Here is a 14,377-nt window from a genome sequence, read left to right as displayed (position 1 = left end):
TAATGGTTTCATGATGGTATATGAAACAAACCATAGTAGCAACATCGTCTAATCATACAGAATTACGAGAAAAGTTATGAATATTTTTGGTTAAGATCTATAATTCAACATGTGCAAGAAATTTGTGACTATCCCCGACAAAGATGGAATCAACAACCATATATGAAGACAATAGTGTATTGTTCAATTGGTTCAATTGAAAGGATGATATAGATATCCAAAAATTCATTCATCTGAAAATATGACAGATCTATTTGTAAAGTTTTTGCCAAGAAGAACTTTTTAGCAAATGACTCACAAGTTCAGACTCTGTCACCTTAATGAAGTTTATATGAGGGGGAGAAATAGAATATGTGATGTACAATATTGTATTAAAGAATACAGAATGTTGTACTCTTTTTCCTTCACTAGGTTTTTTATCCCAAAGGATTTTTTCTAGTAAGGTTTTAACGAGACACATTCTTTTATCAATGGTCACTCAAAGGGGAGTGTTATGAATTAATGATTGTCTATTGATTTGATACATTTACTCATATGATTGATACTCGTATGATTCATTACTCTTTATGTAAATATTTGTATTAACTAAGTTGATTTGTTTCCTTGATGGATTACATGTTGTATCTATAAATATGACTCTTCCTATCAATAATAATACACACAGATGAGTTGCTTCCTATTCTCTATTCTCTATTGTTTCTTCTCTATTATCTATTATTCTCTCCTCTCTGTTATTCGTTTTATTTCATAACAAATTTAATATATTAAAGTATTTATGCATCAAAAATTTTAACAAAAATATAATTTATAACTTTAAAGAAATCAGATAATAAATATTATAATTATGTATAAATAAATATTTATCTCGTGTAATCTCGTGTAATACATAAACTATAATGCTGGTCTGCAATATAAGAAAACACTTTTCATTATTTTATTAATCCAATAATAATGTTACAGAAAATAGTCTCTACTTTTACCATGTAAAGTTTTTTTTATTTTTCCAATAATTATTTTAAAATTCTGTTTATTATGATTTTAAGTAATTGAAATTATAAAATATTTTCTTATTGTAATTACATCAATTTTACCAAGTCAAATATTAACAGAAAATATAAATTTATATATATATAATTTTCGATACTTACTTTTAGTTTACTATCCAACATCATACTGGTTAATAAGTTTCTATTATATTTTTAATTTAATTTAATACACTAACTTTTCTGCTAATTATTTGAAGTTTGTGATATCGACTTCAAACTGACACATGGAAAAAACGTCGACGTGTTTCGTACGCGCATTTGCCGACAAGCGCTGATTCTCGTTGTCTCATCATTAGTCACATCATTTAATCTCCTTTTCATAAACCTTATCATCACATATTCTCTCACCGAATCATCAAAATAGGTTTTTCAATATTTCCCCTCCAGTTTTTTTTTTCTTAAAAACTATTTTATTTTTTCATTTCTATATCTAATTTTTTAAAACATTTTTAAAGCAAAAAAATTGTCCACCCTTATTACAAAATTTCATGTAAGATTAAAGTACCTCGATAGTAAAGGAAAAATATTACCCATTATTATTTTCGTTAAAAGTTGATATTAAACGGTTGCTAAATAATTTAATTTTGTAGGCTTAATATATTAATTATTTATACCCAATTTCTTAGTACTTACATTTTAACTTTGTTTTCATTATTAAATAAAGTTACATATTTAATATGCAAAATTATACATGACTAAATTATATACATAAAGAATTGAGTGCTAGTATCAGATATGTAAAAAATAATTCGTAATACAAGTATTCATGCATAAAATTCGTAACATAAAAAATTAATATTATAAATAGATACTGTGAATAACGGGTATAAGTATTTTTTATATTTGTATGTTAACGAGGATGGGTACAGATCTCATAATATTTATACTCGTGAATGTAACATCTCATTCTATTAGTATAAAACTAATAAAATAAGACATAATAATATTCAAAGATAGATTAACTGAATAAAAAGTGTAATTATACGATCCTTTAAGAGTTTAGACTATAAAAATATGTTTTTTATACAATAACACAACTTTTAAAGGTATTTCTATATTGAACGTATTAACTACTCATACCTCTATCGCAACCTCACAACTCTAATTACGGACTCCTCATCCTTCAAAGTTGTCTCTAAACCTGCATCTTCATCTGCTCCCACCAAAATGATAATCATCGCAACAAAAGAAAAATAACACAAGAGCACAGAGTGTAAGGGTAACCTAGTTTACAAAAGAGTTGTCCTAAGACCATTTAAACGATATCAATTATAATTCATGCATGTGCAACTACAATTAATTCACATAACTGCACACAAACACTTGACACTAAACTCGATTATCCGGATACATACATTTGGAATCGGAATCATTGAAGACTTACTCTTATGATGGTCTTTACTACTCTGTAGAGTCATTGCCAATGAGTTTCACCCTACCACACACAAGATTAATCCATGATCATCTAAGGTCATTATCCTACCTTAGACTAGGACCTCTACTACTGTCACCACATGAACCATTCTACTCTATTTGAGTGTGAATGATCATTAGAGTTTCAGAATATCACCTTACTTGAATCCATGGTCCAATGCATACTCTAAATTAGTACCACCATAAAATCTCCTCATGAGACCTATAGAATTACGTCACACACACACACACACACACACACACACACATATATATATATATATATATATATATATATATATATATATATTCATAAACTCATTATCATCACAATTTCACAATAATACTTTAACAATCAACTACATCCTTAATCATATTTTCATATGCACATATCAATAATACCATCTCAAATTTCACATATCAAAACAATCACATATTTTACAAAAACATACCAAGTCAAGTCTCAAAATACCAACATCATCCATGCATAGCTTCATGCATCATATTTTTAAAATTAACTCAGTCAATCATAGGTTAAAAATAAGGAATTAAAATTTTGCAACATTCTCGCTTAAGCTAGATTTCTCTCGCTAGAGTTAGAAGGCTCTTGCTTAAGCTAAATTTCCCTCGCTTGAGCTAGAAAACTCTCGCTTAAGCTAGAAATTCTTGCTTGAGCGACAACTCGAACATAGAGTAAAGTGAAATTATGTTATTCTCACTTAAGCTAGATTTTCTCGCTTGGACGAGACTAATTTTGCTTAAGCTGGAATAACATATTTTCACTGATTTTAGCATGTAACACCAAAAATCCAAACCAAAAGCAACGCTACTACTCCAATTCAATACACTCAATCCAATACATCGATATGCAATCAAATACCAGGATAAACAATTTATTTTGAAATCTAAAAGAAAACCTAACTTCCCTTACCTTAAACATATTCCAAACTTGATGAGGAGGAAACCCCGAGGAATTTAAGCACTACAACCCCAACTCGACCTAAGAAGCCAAACCATAAAAACACAGAGAGATGAAAAGGAGGCTTTGCTCATGATCAAAGCGAAACCAAAACCCCAAAACTGGGAAAAGAAAAGAAGACCAAGGTTGGAGTTTTGACTTACACGGAGGAAGGAAACATTTAGTTTGATTAGGGAGGACTTCACAATAATCCCAAATCTAGCCTCTGTTTCAAGAAGGGCAAAGATTCAAATGAAAAAGATGAAGATCATGGTTGGGTTCAAGTGGAGAAAGGGACAAAGTTGAGAGAAATTAGAGGAACATACGTTTTTAAGAAAATAGAAATGGGGTTGTTGAGACTGTTTTTAAAAGAAATGGGTTTCATAGTGGATACCCATCCCGTTATACTTTAATTTAAATTAAAAAAATATGATTAAATTATTAACACATTGATTTTTGAATGAGTTATTTTTTATCAATTGGTTTCAAAAAAATCTCTAATTTTTTTGTAAATTGTCATTCAACATTATTTAAATGGGTTATTTGGACTTTGTTTGAAATTTATGAATGTTATGTATTGTATTTTATTTGAATTTATGGTTAAAATATGTTAAATATTTTAATTTCTTTTTCTGTAAATATCAACGAGTACTCATGGATATCTGTGAATATTAAAAAAATATGCAGGTACTCGCATAATTATGGGGACGAATACGGGACGAATATTTATCCAACGAGTGAGTAGGATACGATGAAGCTACTACACATACCTTACCTGCCCTATTGACATCCCTAACTAGTATATTATCTTTGTAATATTAACGTCTAATATTAAATTAAAGTTATACAATTTTTAAATTTATTATTATTATATATATAAATATAGACAAATATGTATTGTAGTCCTCCATGTAGTATGTATGTGTCAAAATATTTCAAAAAGGCAATATAAGCATTAAATTATTAGGAGAATCTACAAATCACACACACACACACATATATATATATATATATATATATAAATATACAATGCTATACTATGCATCCTCACTATTGCTTTCCATTATCACCTACAAGGTCCTTTACTCACATATAACATACAATCATCATAAGTAGAAAACCATAACATAATAGAAAATAAAGGGTCAGATAGTGAAAAATTAAATAATACTACATATAACAATTCATCATCAACTCAAAACAACAATACTCATAAAAAATCCAAATGCCTATCACACAACACAACCTTCATCAACTCAAAACAACAAAACTCATTAAGAATCAAAATTCCTATCGCACAACACAACCCACATAGCTCAATCATAACATAGAAATTTATTTGACTCTACTTCTAGAAGACTAGTGTATTTAACGAACTCAAAGATTCTACACTTGTCATAACTCACTTATGCCTATCAGGAGTAGAGATGTCAAAATGGGTTCCAACCCGTGAGTGAACCTCGCTCACCACGGGTTCGAGCCGGGTTGGGTTGAGAAAATTTTACTTTTTTCAAAAGTGAGTTGAACTAAACCCGAGTCACTTAACCCGCGGGTTAAACGAGTTCGAATCAGATTGAAGGTGGGTTGACCCACTTAACCCACCAACAATGTTTTAAAAATTCTTTTTGTTAAAATTATTTTCTACTTCTAATTATATAAGTTCATAATTGCATATTTTTAAATACTAGAATGTTTTTCTATAATATTTGAATAGTTTGAATGTTTGATTTATTTGTTTGCGAAGTTATATACATTGACACTTTAATCTTTAACTAATATCTTTATAATAAAACTTCGAGACTTAAGTAATCACTTTGATACTAGTAGAGTCAAGATAGTGTCTATACAGAATCCCTTTCAATACATCATCTAACATCATATCAATGTAGTACTCCTTCCTAGAACTTACATTCACATCACCTACATAGTGATGACAAAAAAAATTTTTACCTGCGGATATCCATAGATACATATGTGATGGATACTAAATGGATACCTATGAGTAATAGGTACAAGTATTTAATTACCCAATTGCTAATAGGACAAGAACGAGTATTATGGTATCTGACTCGCGAATACCCACTACCTACTCATTATTACTATTTTTAATATCTTTTCTTGGAAAATAATTTTTGGTAAGTTTTATTTTAGTATTGTTTTAAATAAAATGATCAAAATAAAGTCACTAATGAAAAAAATAATAATTATTGAAGAATTGTTTAAAATTTGACTTCATATATTTCTATTTTTTATTTTGGCTTATAAAATTTAAGTTATTTTCAAAAAGATTAATTTTTAAAATTTATATTTGGATACAACTCATTCAAATTTGCATTGGTAAGTAATTTGATTCAGAATGTACTTTAAAAATATTTTTTATTTAATTATATATATATATATATATATATATATATATGTGCATATCCATAAATATAAAAGAAACCTGTAAGTATTTTTTCATGAATACCCTACGAGTAATGGAGCGAGTAACGAGACTAATATATTTCTTACGACTGGGTACAAGTAGTGCACTAGGTATACCTGACTCGTCGTCTTTCCTACACCCACATAATAATTCACACATCATAGTAGATTATGGCTCATGCCTTAACTATAGTTAATCACTCACCCACACGATAGAGTGGATCATGACTAACACCCTCACCCAGCCATTTTATTTCAAAACCATAATTTTTTTTTTCTGAATCTCATACAATCACATATCACATCTCAGAAAACTTTAAATTAATTTAAAAGAAAATATTTTCACAATTTTTCACTTGGTGCAAATCTCTACTCGCCAAATGAAAAGCATAAAATGAAGCTCTATGTTTCTAAAACTAATATTTTCACTTAACGAGACCTTGACTCATTGAACAATCGAGTAATAGGAGTGAAATTTCCGAAATTTCGCCCAACACAACCCTAGTTCATCAATTGACCAAGATCGCTTGCTCTTTGGAATTTGAATTTGACATTTTTGCTCAACGACCTTTTCTTCTAGCTTTACAACCCAATGAGAATAAAAATCTTTATAGTTAATGTTAAAGACTAATTTAAACACTAATTCACAAATTAATAATAATTTTTTAATCATAATAAAAACTATTTTAAATATTATTAAATTTTAAATTTATAAATTAATATTTAAATTCATCACAATAACTAATTATTTTTTATCACCAAAATTAATTTTCTTTTATTAATTTTTTTCTGTGATATAATGTGTCATGAGCGAACAATTTCTTAAAGTTAGGTGAAACCTAACAAGATACACCTACAAAAGAAAAAGCTAGTCCTACTAAACCGAAAAACACACTTGAATGCTTTAGCTGAGACTAAACAAGATTTTGATTAAAAAATAATTATGATAATAAGTATATAATTTATATATTTGATTAAAATATAAATAAACAAATAAAAAATAAATGGTTATATTATTATATGATAAAATATTCTTATATTATATTTTATTATATTGATAGAGTAATATTGTGAATAAAAAACATAGTCACATAAAAGAAGATACACTTCAAATAATCTCTACAAATTAACTTACAGTGATTTGCTCTGCTATGGCAAATATACTAAATACCATCACACCAATATTTATATGATTCCTTTTCATCTTTATTGAAGACACAACTATATGGTTCACCTAACTCTTGCTATATTTGTGAAATATTTGGTCTTATGTACCTCACGGAAAAAAGGAATAATAACATTCCATATCCACGACAAATTATTCATCTCCCCTGCATTAAACAGTAGATATCTTATTCATTAAGAAATATAGTTTTTATTTTCTTCCTGTTCCATCTTTTAAGCTCTTAGTAAAAATTTCTTTAACACATTTAAGAACAACATTTTCCATAAAACTTAATATTTTGTGCGTATTTGTTAAGTAATAAAGTATTGGGGAACCAAAATATTCAAAATCTGAGTTTAATAATTAATCTTTTAAATGCATTGATAAGTATTTGCCAACTCAATAAAAAGTATTTTTAAAAAGGCAAGTTCTTCAAAACTCCCTTTATTAAAATAGGGTTTTTAATATGTGAAAATATGGTTTATCTTAATTCATTTAATTTAAATAAATTAACACTAAATTTAACTATTACAAAATCATTATATGGTAGCATATCAATTTTATTTCTAATTCATTACATGTCATCTTAAAATGATAGCTATTTTGAGGTGATTTCTTTCATGTCTCTGTCTTTACCGACCAAAAGAGAGAAAACTGTGTCTTGAAATTGAAATAAAACATTCTTATTTATTTCGAGCAGTTCTACAAAAGTTGTACTTCCATATTTTTGTTTGTTTATATGAGTTTATTAGATTAGATAAAAACCTTAAATATAAAATATTTATTAATGAACTAAAATATAACTTTAAACTTTAAAGTGATTATCACCAAAATTAACTAACATTGATGTATGTATGATTGCTAAAACTCTAATTTGAAGTAATTAAAAAAGAATTAAAATCTCACTTCCCCTTTTGGCAAGCATTAAACTCTGGTAATGATCTTCTGCCACTTCAGCTTCAACTATTAAATTACGACAATCACGAGAAACTGTGGGTTCCCTCGATTCGTCGTAACACTATTTGTCTCTCACTTCTATGTATATCTTTTTCTATATTCCGTGCGCGTACCCAACGTGTCTGCAACCGGAAACACAGGATTAAATGCACCTTTCTGAAATGTACTCAACCGTCAAAATATCTTTTTCTGAGACATATTCCTACAAAATTAGATAGAATTTGAAAAAATATACTCCAATTTTGATTAATAAAATTAGATGAATGGATAAAAAATGAAAAAAAAAAATTGGAAATTCTATTAGTAATTATAGATAAAGTGTTGAATTTTTTATTTAAAGTAAAATTAGTGTAAAACTTGAATGGGAAATAATTTTGACTTCATGGTAGCAGAACTGACACGTATATATTTGGTCGTTAGTGACGCTACATACCACCACCACCAATAACCATGGTTGCATCTCTCACTTCCCACCGGTCCATCTTCCTCATCTTGTGGATCGTAATCCTGTGCGGTCACGCTCATGCGCGCTTCTTCTCCCGTGATCCGCTCTCTGATGGCGTCTCCGCCAACACCGGGGAAGGCCTCCTCCGCCTCCCGTCGGCGATCACGGCCGAGTCCTCCTGCGAGCAGACCTACGGCTTCCTACCGTGCACCACCACCGTCATCGGTAACTTGTTCCTAATTATCGTCTATGGCTTCCTCATGTTCAAGGCCGCCACGTTCCTATCTGGCGGAAGCGAGCTCCTGCTCGAGATCTTGGGCCCCGGCATTGTTGGCGGCCTTTTCCTCCCCATCCTCGGTGCACTTCCCGATGCCATGCTCATCCTCGGTAACTAACTCTTGCTCTCTGTTTTCCTTTTAACGGCGACAAAACTTGGATTCAATACTTACTCTACGACCTGCTGCTCTCCGATTAGAATTTGAGTTATGTATCGGAATCTGTGAAATAGACCTTGCATTAAAAAGTTATGTAGAATATGTAGATGAGATTTGGATTTTGTTTGAATAACTTTTCTACGTAAGTTTTCGCTTTTTAGTGATTCGTGGAAGGTCAGTGGTGTGAGCTTTTTCTTTAGTCTTTACTTTATGATGCTGGAAAGGAAAGTTTGTCTTAGCTTAGCTTGTAGTGCTGGAATGAGATTTTACGGATTGAGGTTTTGTTGAAGTAATGAGAGATTTGGATAGGCCTTGTGTGGAGGATGGTTTGGGTTGTTCTGATTCTCCTTAATTAGATGGTTGTTTGTTCAAGTGGTTTGCGTCGCTATCGTGTGCCTGTTTAAGGTTGTCCGCTGCCACACAGAAGGATAGGAAATCCTGAACCTTATTCCCAGGCCCCCCCAAATATCTTCTTCTTCTCCTTCTTCTTTTTACTTTTTCTATTTTTATTTTTTTAATAGGCGAAGAGAATATTGTTTGAATTTTATTGATTATTCAGTTGGATTCTTTGTTGTAGTTTTTTTTTTTTTTTTCGGGATTCTCCCTCCCAAGTTCTTCCGCCTTTGCTCTTTGTGATGTCTTATTTTTAATTTTAGATTCTTTTTGGTTATGTTGACTTTTCAACCTCTTTTCTTTGCTTTTGGTGCTTAATTTTAGTGGTGTGAACCCCTCACAGGATGGAATGCATCTTTTGCAGAGCTTATATGTCTTTGTTGCTGCCTTTTTTTTTCCCACTTCAATATAGTTTCAGTTTCTTTTTTATGGTGTTTGGTGGACGAATAAATGTATTTTTGAGCTTGGGTGGCCCATGAAAGAGCAGATGCATAATAAAGTGTAAAAAAGCCGGTGCTTGAGAATCTGGTAGCAGTTAATCTTGACCATATAACCATATATAGTATAGATGATCAATGGTCAATATTTTTTATTTAAATATAACTTTGACTATTCTCTTTTATTGTTTGGTTAAGATAAACCACTCTCACCTCTCAGTACGAGCGATTGCTGATATGGGACGGATTTTGTAGAATTTCTAGATTTACTGTTCAATTCTTAACTGTCAAATGGAGGCCAACATTGAATAATTTAGCTGATTCAGTATTATCGGACTAGTAGTGATGTAGTGATTGCTTTGAGTCATCTCTTATGCTTCCTTAATAACCAAAATTTCACCGATCTGTAATCTTTTGTAACATTATATTTGCTTTGGATTTTTTTTTCCACTTCTATTGGGATTTCTTTGTCTCTCGTTTACTAGCCCTGATGCTTATGTAGTGCTGTTATTTTTCCATATTCCCCCTAATATATATTTCTGTTGGTTTTTTTCTAGTGTCTGGGCTTTCAGGTAGTAAAGAAACTGCTCAAAGTCAGGTATCTGTTGGAATGGGACTGCTAGCTGGTTCTACCGTGCTGCTTCTTACTATAATATGGGGGACCTGTGTTATTGTTGGCAAGTGTGACATCGAGAATTCAATTGCTATTGATTCACGAGACACTAGAGGATTTAGTTTAACTGGTATGCCATTTGAAACTGTTCATTATTTAAATTTAAACATTAAGTTTGGTCAACCAACTTCCTCTTTCCCCAAGCATGAAGATTGTGGTGTTTCATCTCCTTTTTTGTCATTCAAGTTATCAACCTTCTGGAGTTTCCCTGTAAAACATTGTCTATATTCTGTGTCAATGTAAGCTGATTATTGATGTCTTAACTAATGATTTTTTAAAAGTGTCATGAGCTAACAATCACAGAAGCTTTGGCTATAGCATTCCTAATATCTTTTAGCATGCCTCGCATACAATATATCTTTAGGCTTGAACAGTGAACAGCCCATATGGCCAACTACTTTTTGCTTAATTTGAACCTTTTTTTTTGTTTAGAAGAATGATTGTTGCAAGGCTCAAAATGTAGACCTCTTGGTCTTAAAAAATCTTATACAAGATCATAAACTAACTATCTGAGAGCTTAAGTTTAAATGAGGGCAGATGAATGATTTTATACTGTTATAACATCACTTACAAGAAGCAACAATTGGAAGATACTTCACTTGATGATTCACGTGAGTATCTTTCTTCAACCCTTATTGTGGATCAAGGATTATATAATGCATTCAAACCACTGAGTGTGTGCATTGAATATTATTGTTGTAACATGAGTTTCGGACTTTGAGAAGAGGGCTGGTTAAAGATATATTGTGAACTTATGATTACCGATTTCTAAACCATGATGATTGTATATATGCAGTTGAGCTGTGCTGTTTAAATGTCTGGACTGTTTGATTCATTTGGATCTTTAACCTACTAAAATCTCCGTATGCAGGTTCTGGTGTTAGTACTGATATTTGGACTAGTTATGCAGCACGGATTATGGTTATATCTGTCCTTCCATTTCTGATCGTTCAATTACCACAAATTCTTAATTCGACATCCGGAAGACACTTGGCTGTTTTGATAGCCCTCATTGTGTCACTCTGTTTATTGGCTTCTTATTGTCTTTACCAGGTAATTTTCTTTTATAGTGCACTTGGGTTTATTGTTAAGTATTTTTTTTTTCTTCATCAGCCAGGACAATTTTTATATACCTCTGGATTTTGTTGTATATGATCCTATAGTTAGCTCTTTCAGTAAATGTATACTGGATGAACATGTGACCTGTTTTAAACCTTGCCATTGTTTTTGCATCTTATAGAAATTAAGAAAAAGAAAAAATGGTGCAGATTTTCCAGCCCTGGATACAAAGAAGGAAACTGGAATATATTAAACACAAACATGTTATACTAGGATTTTTGAGAAATTTGAATGCGTTGGAAAGGCTGCTGAACGATAATGGAGAACCTGATGAAGAAGTCATTAAAAAGTAAGGCTATCTTTCCTTTTTGCTTGGACTTAAAAGTATGTTACTTTGAAAGAAGTTTGTTGCATTTCTCAATTCTGATGCTTTTGGTTGTCAATGACTTCTTAATGGAATATATATAGATTGTTTGCAACCATTGATGAAAATCAAGATGGCAGTCTTACTCATAATGAATTGAGAGCACTGGTTATTGGAATTCAGTTTGAAGAGATTGACCTTGATCATGATGATGCTGTAAAAAGGATCATGAATGATTTTGATACTTCTGGCAACGAACTAGTTGATCGAGATGAATTTGTTAATGGTGTCAGTAGATGGCTTCGAAGGGCCTTGCGTACTCGAGTTGCATCTGGTGATGCTGGTCAACACACAATGAAGTTTTTAAGTGATTTTCACACAGTAGGTTATGCAATCCTCGACTTCACAATTTTTGTTTTGGTGCTTAATACTGACGGGTGTTTCGTGCACAGGAAACAAAAAGAGAACATGATTTGCTGAACGTGGGAGATCAGAGTACTGAAGAGGCAGAGGGCACTGAAAATGCTAAATGGACATCCATCAAAGCAGTTCTGCTTCTGCTACTGGGCACTATTATTGCTGCTGCATTTGCTGATCCTCTGGTTGATGCAGTGGATAACTTTTCTGAGGCTACAAGTATTCCTGCTTTCTTCATTTCCTTCATTGCTCTCCCTTTAGCAACCAATTCAAGTGAAGCAGTGTCGGCAATAATTTTTGCTAGTCGTGATAAAAGGCAAACTGCTTCATTAACTTTTTCTGAGGTCTGTTTTCTTGTTTCATACTCTTTCTCTTTCAGGCATTAGTATGCAAACGTTGAGTATGACCTATAAACTATAAAACATTCGAATATCTTTTCATTCAATTATGTCATTTGCCGCATGATCTGTTCATTCAGGACTTAGCTAAACAAAATGGTAGAGTAACTGACTGTGACTTATTCAGGATGATATTTTATGGCTAATGTATTCAATTCTCTTTATAATTAATTTATTTTGTGGTTATTCAAATAAAAAAAAGTCCTTTCGCGGTTGGAGTTTAGGATAAATATGATGCTGAATGGGGTCCCTTTGATGTTCTCGTTTTCAAAACATTAATATACCTTTTAATTGAAAAAATATCTTGGATGGGGACAAGGTGGAGAGGATAATAGAAAGATGAGTTTATGTTCAGAATGTATCCAAAGTTGCACCTTCCTGTGGTTACATCGATTCCTACTTAGCAAATAGTTATAGTCTTAAAATTCTAGGTCTGGAGAAATTTGAACATCGCAAGTCTTGAATCATTCTGTTAGCTGTTTGAAAGACGAATGTGAGATGATCATAAATGGTGACTCTACTTGTTGCCATCATCATCATTGTTGTGTTTTCTTATGGCTACTAGTATATTTTCTTAGTAATTAATTTAATGATTGCTGCTTGCCTTGACTTTTAAAGTCACTTGTATCATCACTTTGGGAGTAAAGTATTGAGTGGTTTGGTTCTGAACTATAGGTTGTGTTTGGATTTCTTTGGTAATGGTGTTCATCCATGCATACTTTTCTTTCAACGATGTACGCGACCAAGGCTGGCTGATTTATAAGCTTTACCAATTACTGTGATTTATTTCCTTGGGGTGATTTAAAACATGATTTCTATTGTTTTTGCAGCTATATGGTGCAGTGACAATGAATAATGTGCTTTGCCTATCAGTGTTCTTGGCCTTGGTTTACGTGAGGGGATTGACGTGGGACTTCTCTTCGGAAGTGTTAGTTATTTTGGTGGTTTGCATTGTGGTGGGTGTCTTTGCCAGCTTCCGCACCGTCTTCCCTCTATGGACATCCATAGCGGCTATCCTTCTTTACCCCTTCTCCCTGGCATTAGTGTATGTTCTTGATTATGTATTTGGTTGGTCGTAGACCAAATACTGTTTCATATGTTAGTGCCTTTTGGGTGTGTATGATTTTTATAGTTCTCCGTCTATGACTACGTTCTTGGTGACTTCCATTCATGGTGTGGATTTGACATCGAATTTGTGGCTACAATTTTGACTAATCAGTCCAATTAGACAAAATATAGCACGAATAAAAATTATAGATCGAAATCACCGTATCTGACTGTTTTGAGTTCTCATCATTCAGAAACATGACTTTTCCATGCTATCAGTCCCATTAAAATGATTTCATAGGGCCACTTTTAAGTTCTAATGGATTTAGGTGAGTTCGAGCTTTTAGTAACTCAGTTGAGTTTAAGGTATGACTCGGTATGACGTTCGAACTTTTTGATAATTGAGTTTGGAGTTTGAACTATAAGTAATCAAGTTCGGTGCATAGTTTGAGGTAGCATTTTTTGTTGTGTTATATAATTTTGTGTATAACTAGTCTCCTACTTTTTAGTATATTATATGCCCATGGATTTGCTTGGTGCATAGTCGATCACTATTTTATATTATGCTCAGGTAACTCATCGCATAGCTAAAAACTATCTTTTATGATTCTTCTATAACTTGACGCATAACTTTTAGTATTTAGAGTACTTTGTTTGGTTTTTTTATTCACCTCGCGTATAACAACGTTTTCCAATAATATTGTGTCCTTTATGATTTTCTATAATTTGGTATATAGTCCTTGGTGC

The 14,377-nt window shown here is 31.7% G+C and overlaps 1 protein-coding gene across 1 annotated transcript; it reads left to right on the top strand.

Moving 5' to 3' along the window:
- The first annotated feature begins 8,379 nt into the window (after positions 1 to 8,379).
- On the top strand, positions 8,380 to 13,855 carry LOC114183799 (sodium/calcium exchanger NCL-like). The gene is made up of 7 exons (XM_028070941.1): positions 8,380 to 8,795; positions 10,230 to 10,415; positions 11,217 to 11,398; positions 11,614 to 11,753; positions 11,873 to 12,149; positions 12,221 to 12,529; positions 13,414 to 13,855. The coding sequence occupies exons 1-7, from the start codon at positions 8,414 to 8,416 to the stop codon at positions 13,660 to 13,662; spliced, it is 1,725 nt and encodes a 574-aa protein (XP_027926742.1). The 5' UTR covers positions 8,380 to 8,413; the 3' UTR covers positions 13,663 to 13,855.
- The last annotated feature ends 522 nt before the right edge of the window (positions 13,856 to 14,377 follow it).

This window comes from Vigna unguiculata, chromosome 5 (assembly GCF_004118075.2).
Source record: "Vigna unguiculata cultivar IT97K-499-35 chromosome 5, ASM411807v1, whole genome shotgun sequence".
NCBI classification, from domain to species: Eukaryota; Viridiplantae; Streptophyta; class Magnoliopsida; order Fabales; family Fabaceae; genus Vigna; species Vigna unguiculata.
This window is presented reverse-complemented; position numbering and strand designations above follow the sequence as displayed.

Bases quoted from the DNA above. Each gene is read 5' to 3' on its own strand.
- LOC114183799 (XM_028070941.1), top strand. From the start codon at position 8,414: ATGGTTGCATCTCTCACTTCCCACCGGTCCATCTTCCTCATCTTGTGG. The intron at 8,796-10,229 runs GTAACTAACTCT...GTTTTTTTCTAG, and splicing joins CGATGCCATGCTCATCCTCG to TGTCTGGGCTTTCAGGTAGT. The intron at 12,150-12,220 runs GTAGGTTATGCA...TTTCGTGCACAG, and splicing joins TTTTAAGTGATTTTCACACA to GAAACAAAAAGAGAACATGA.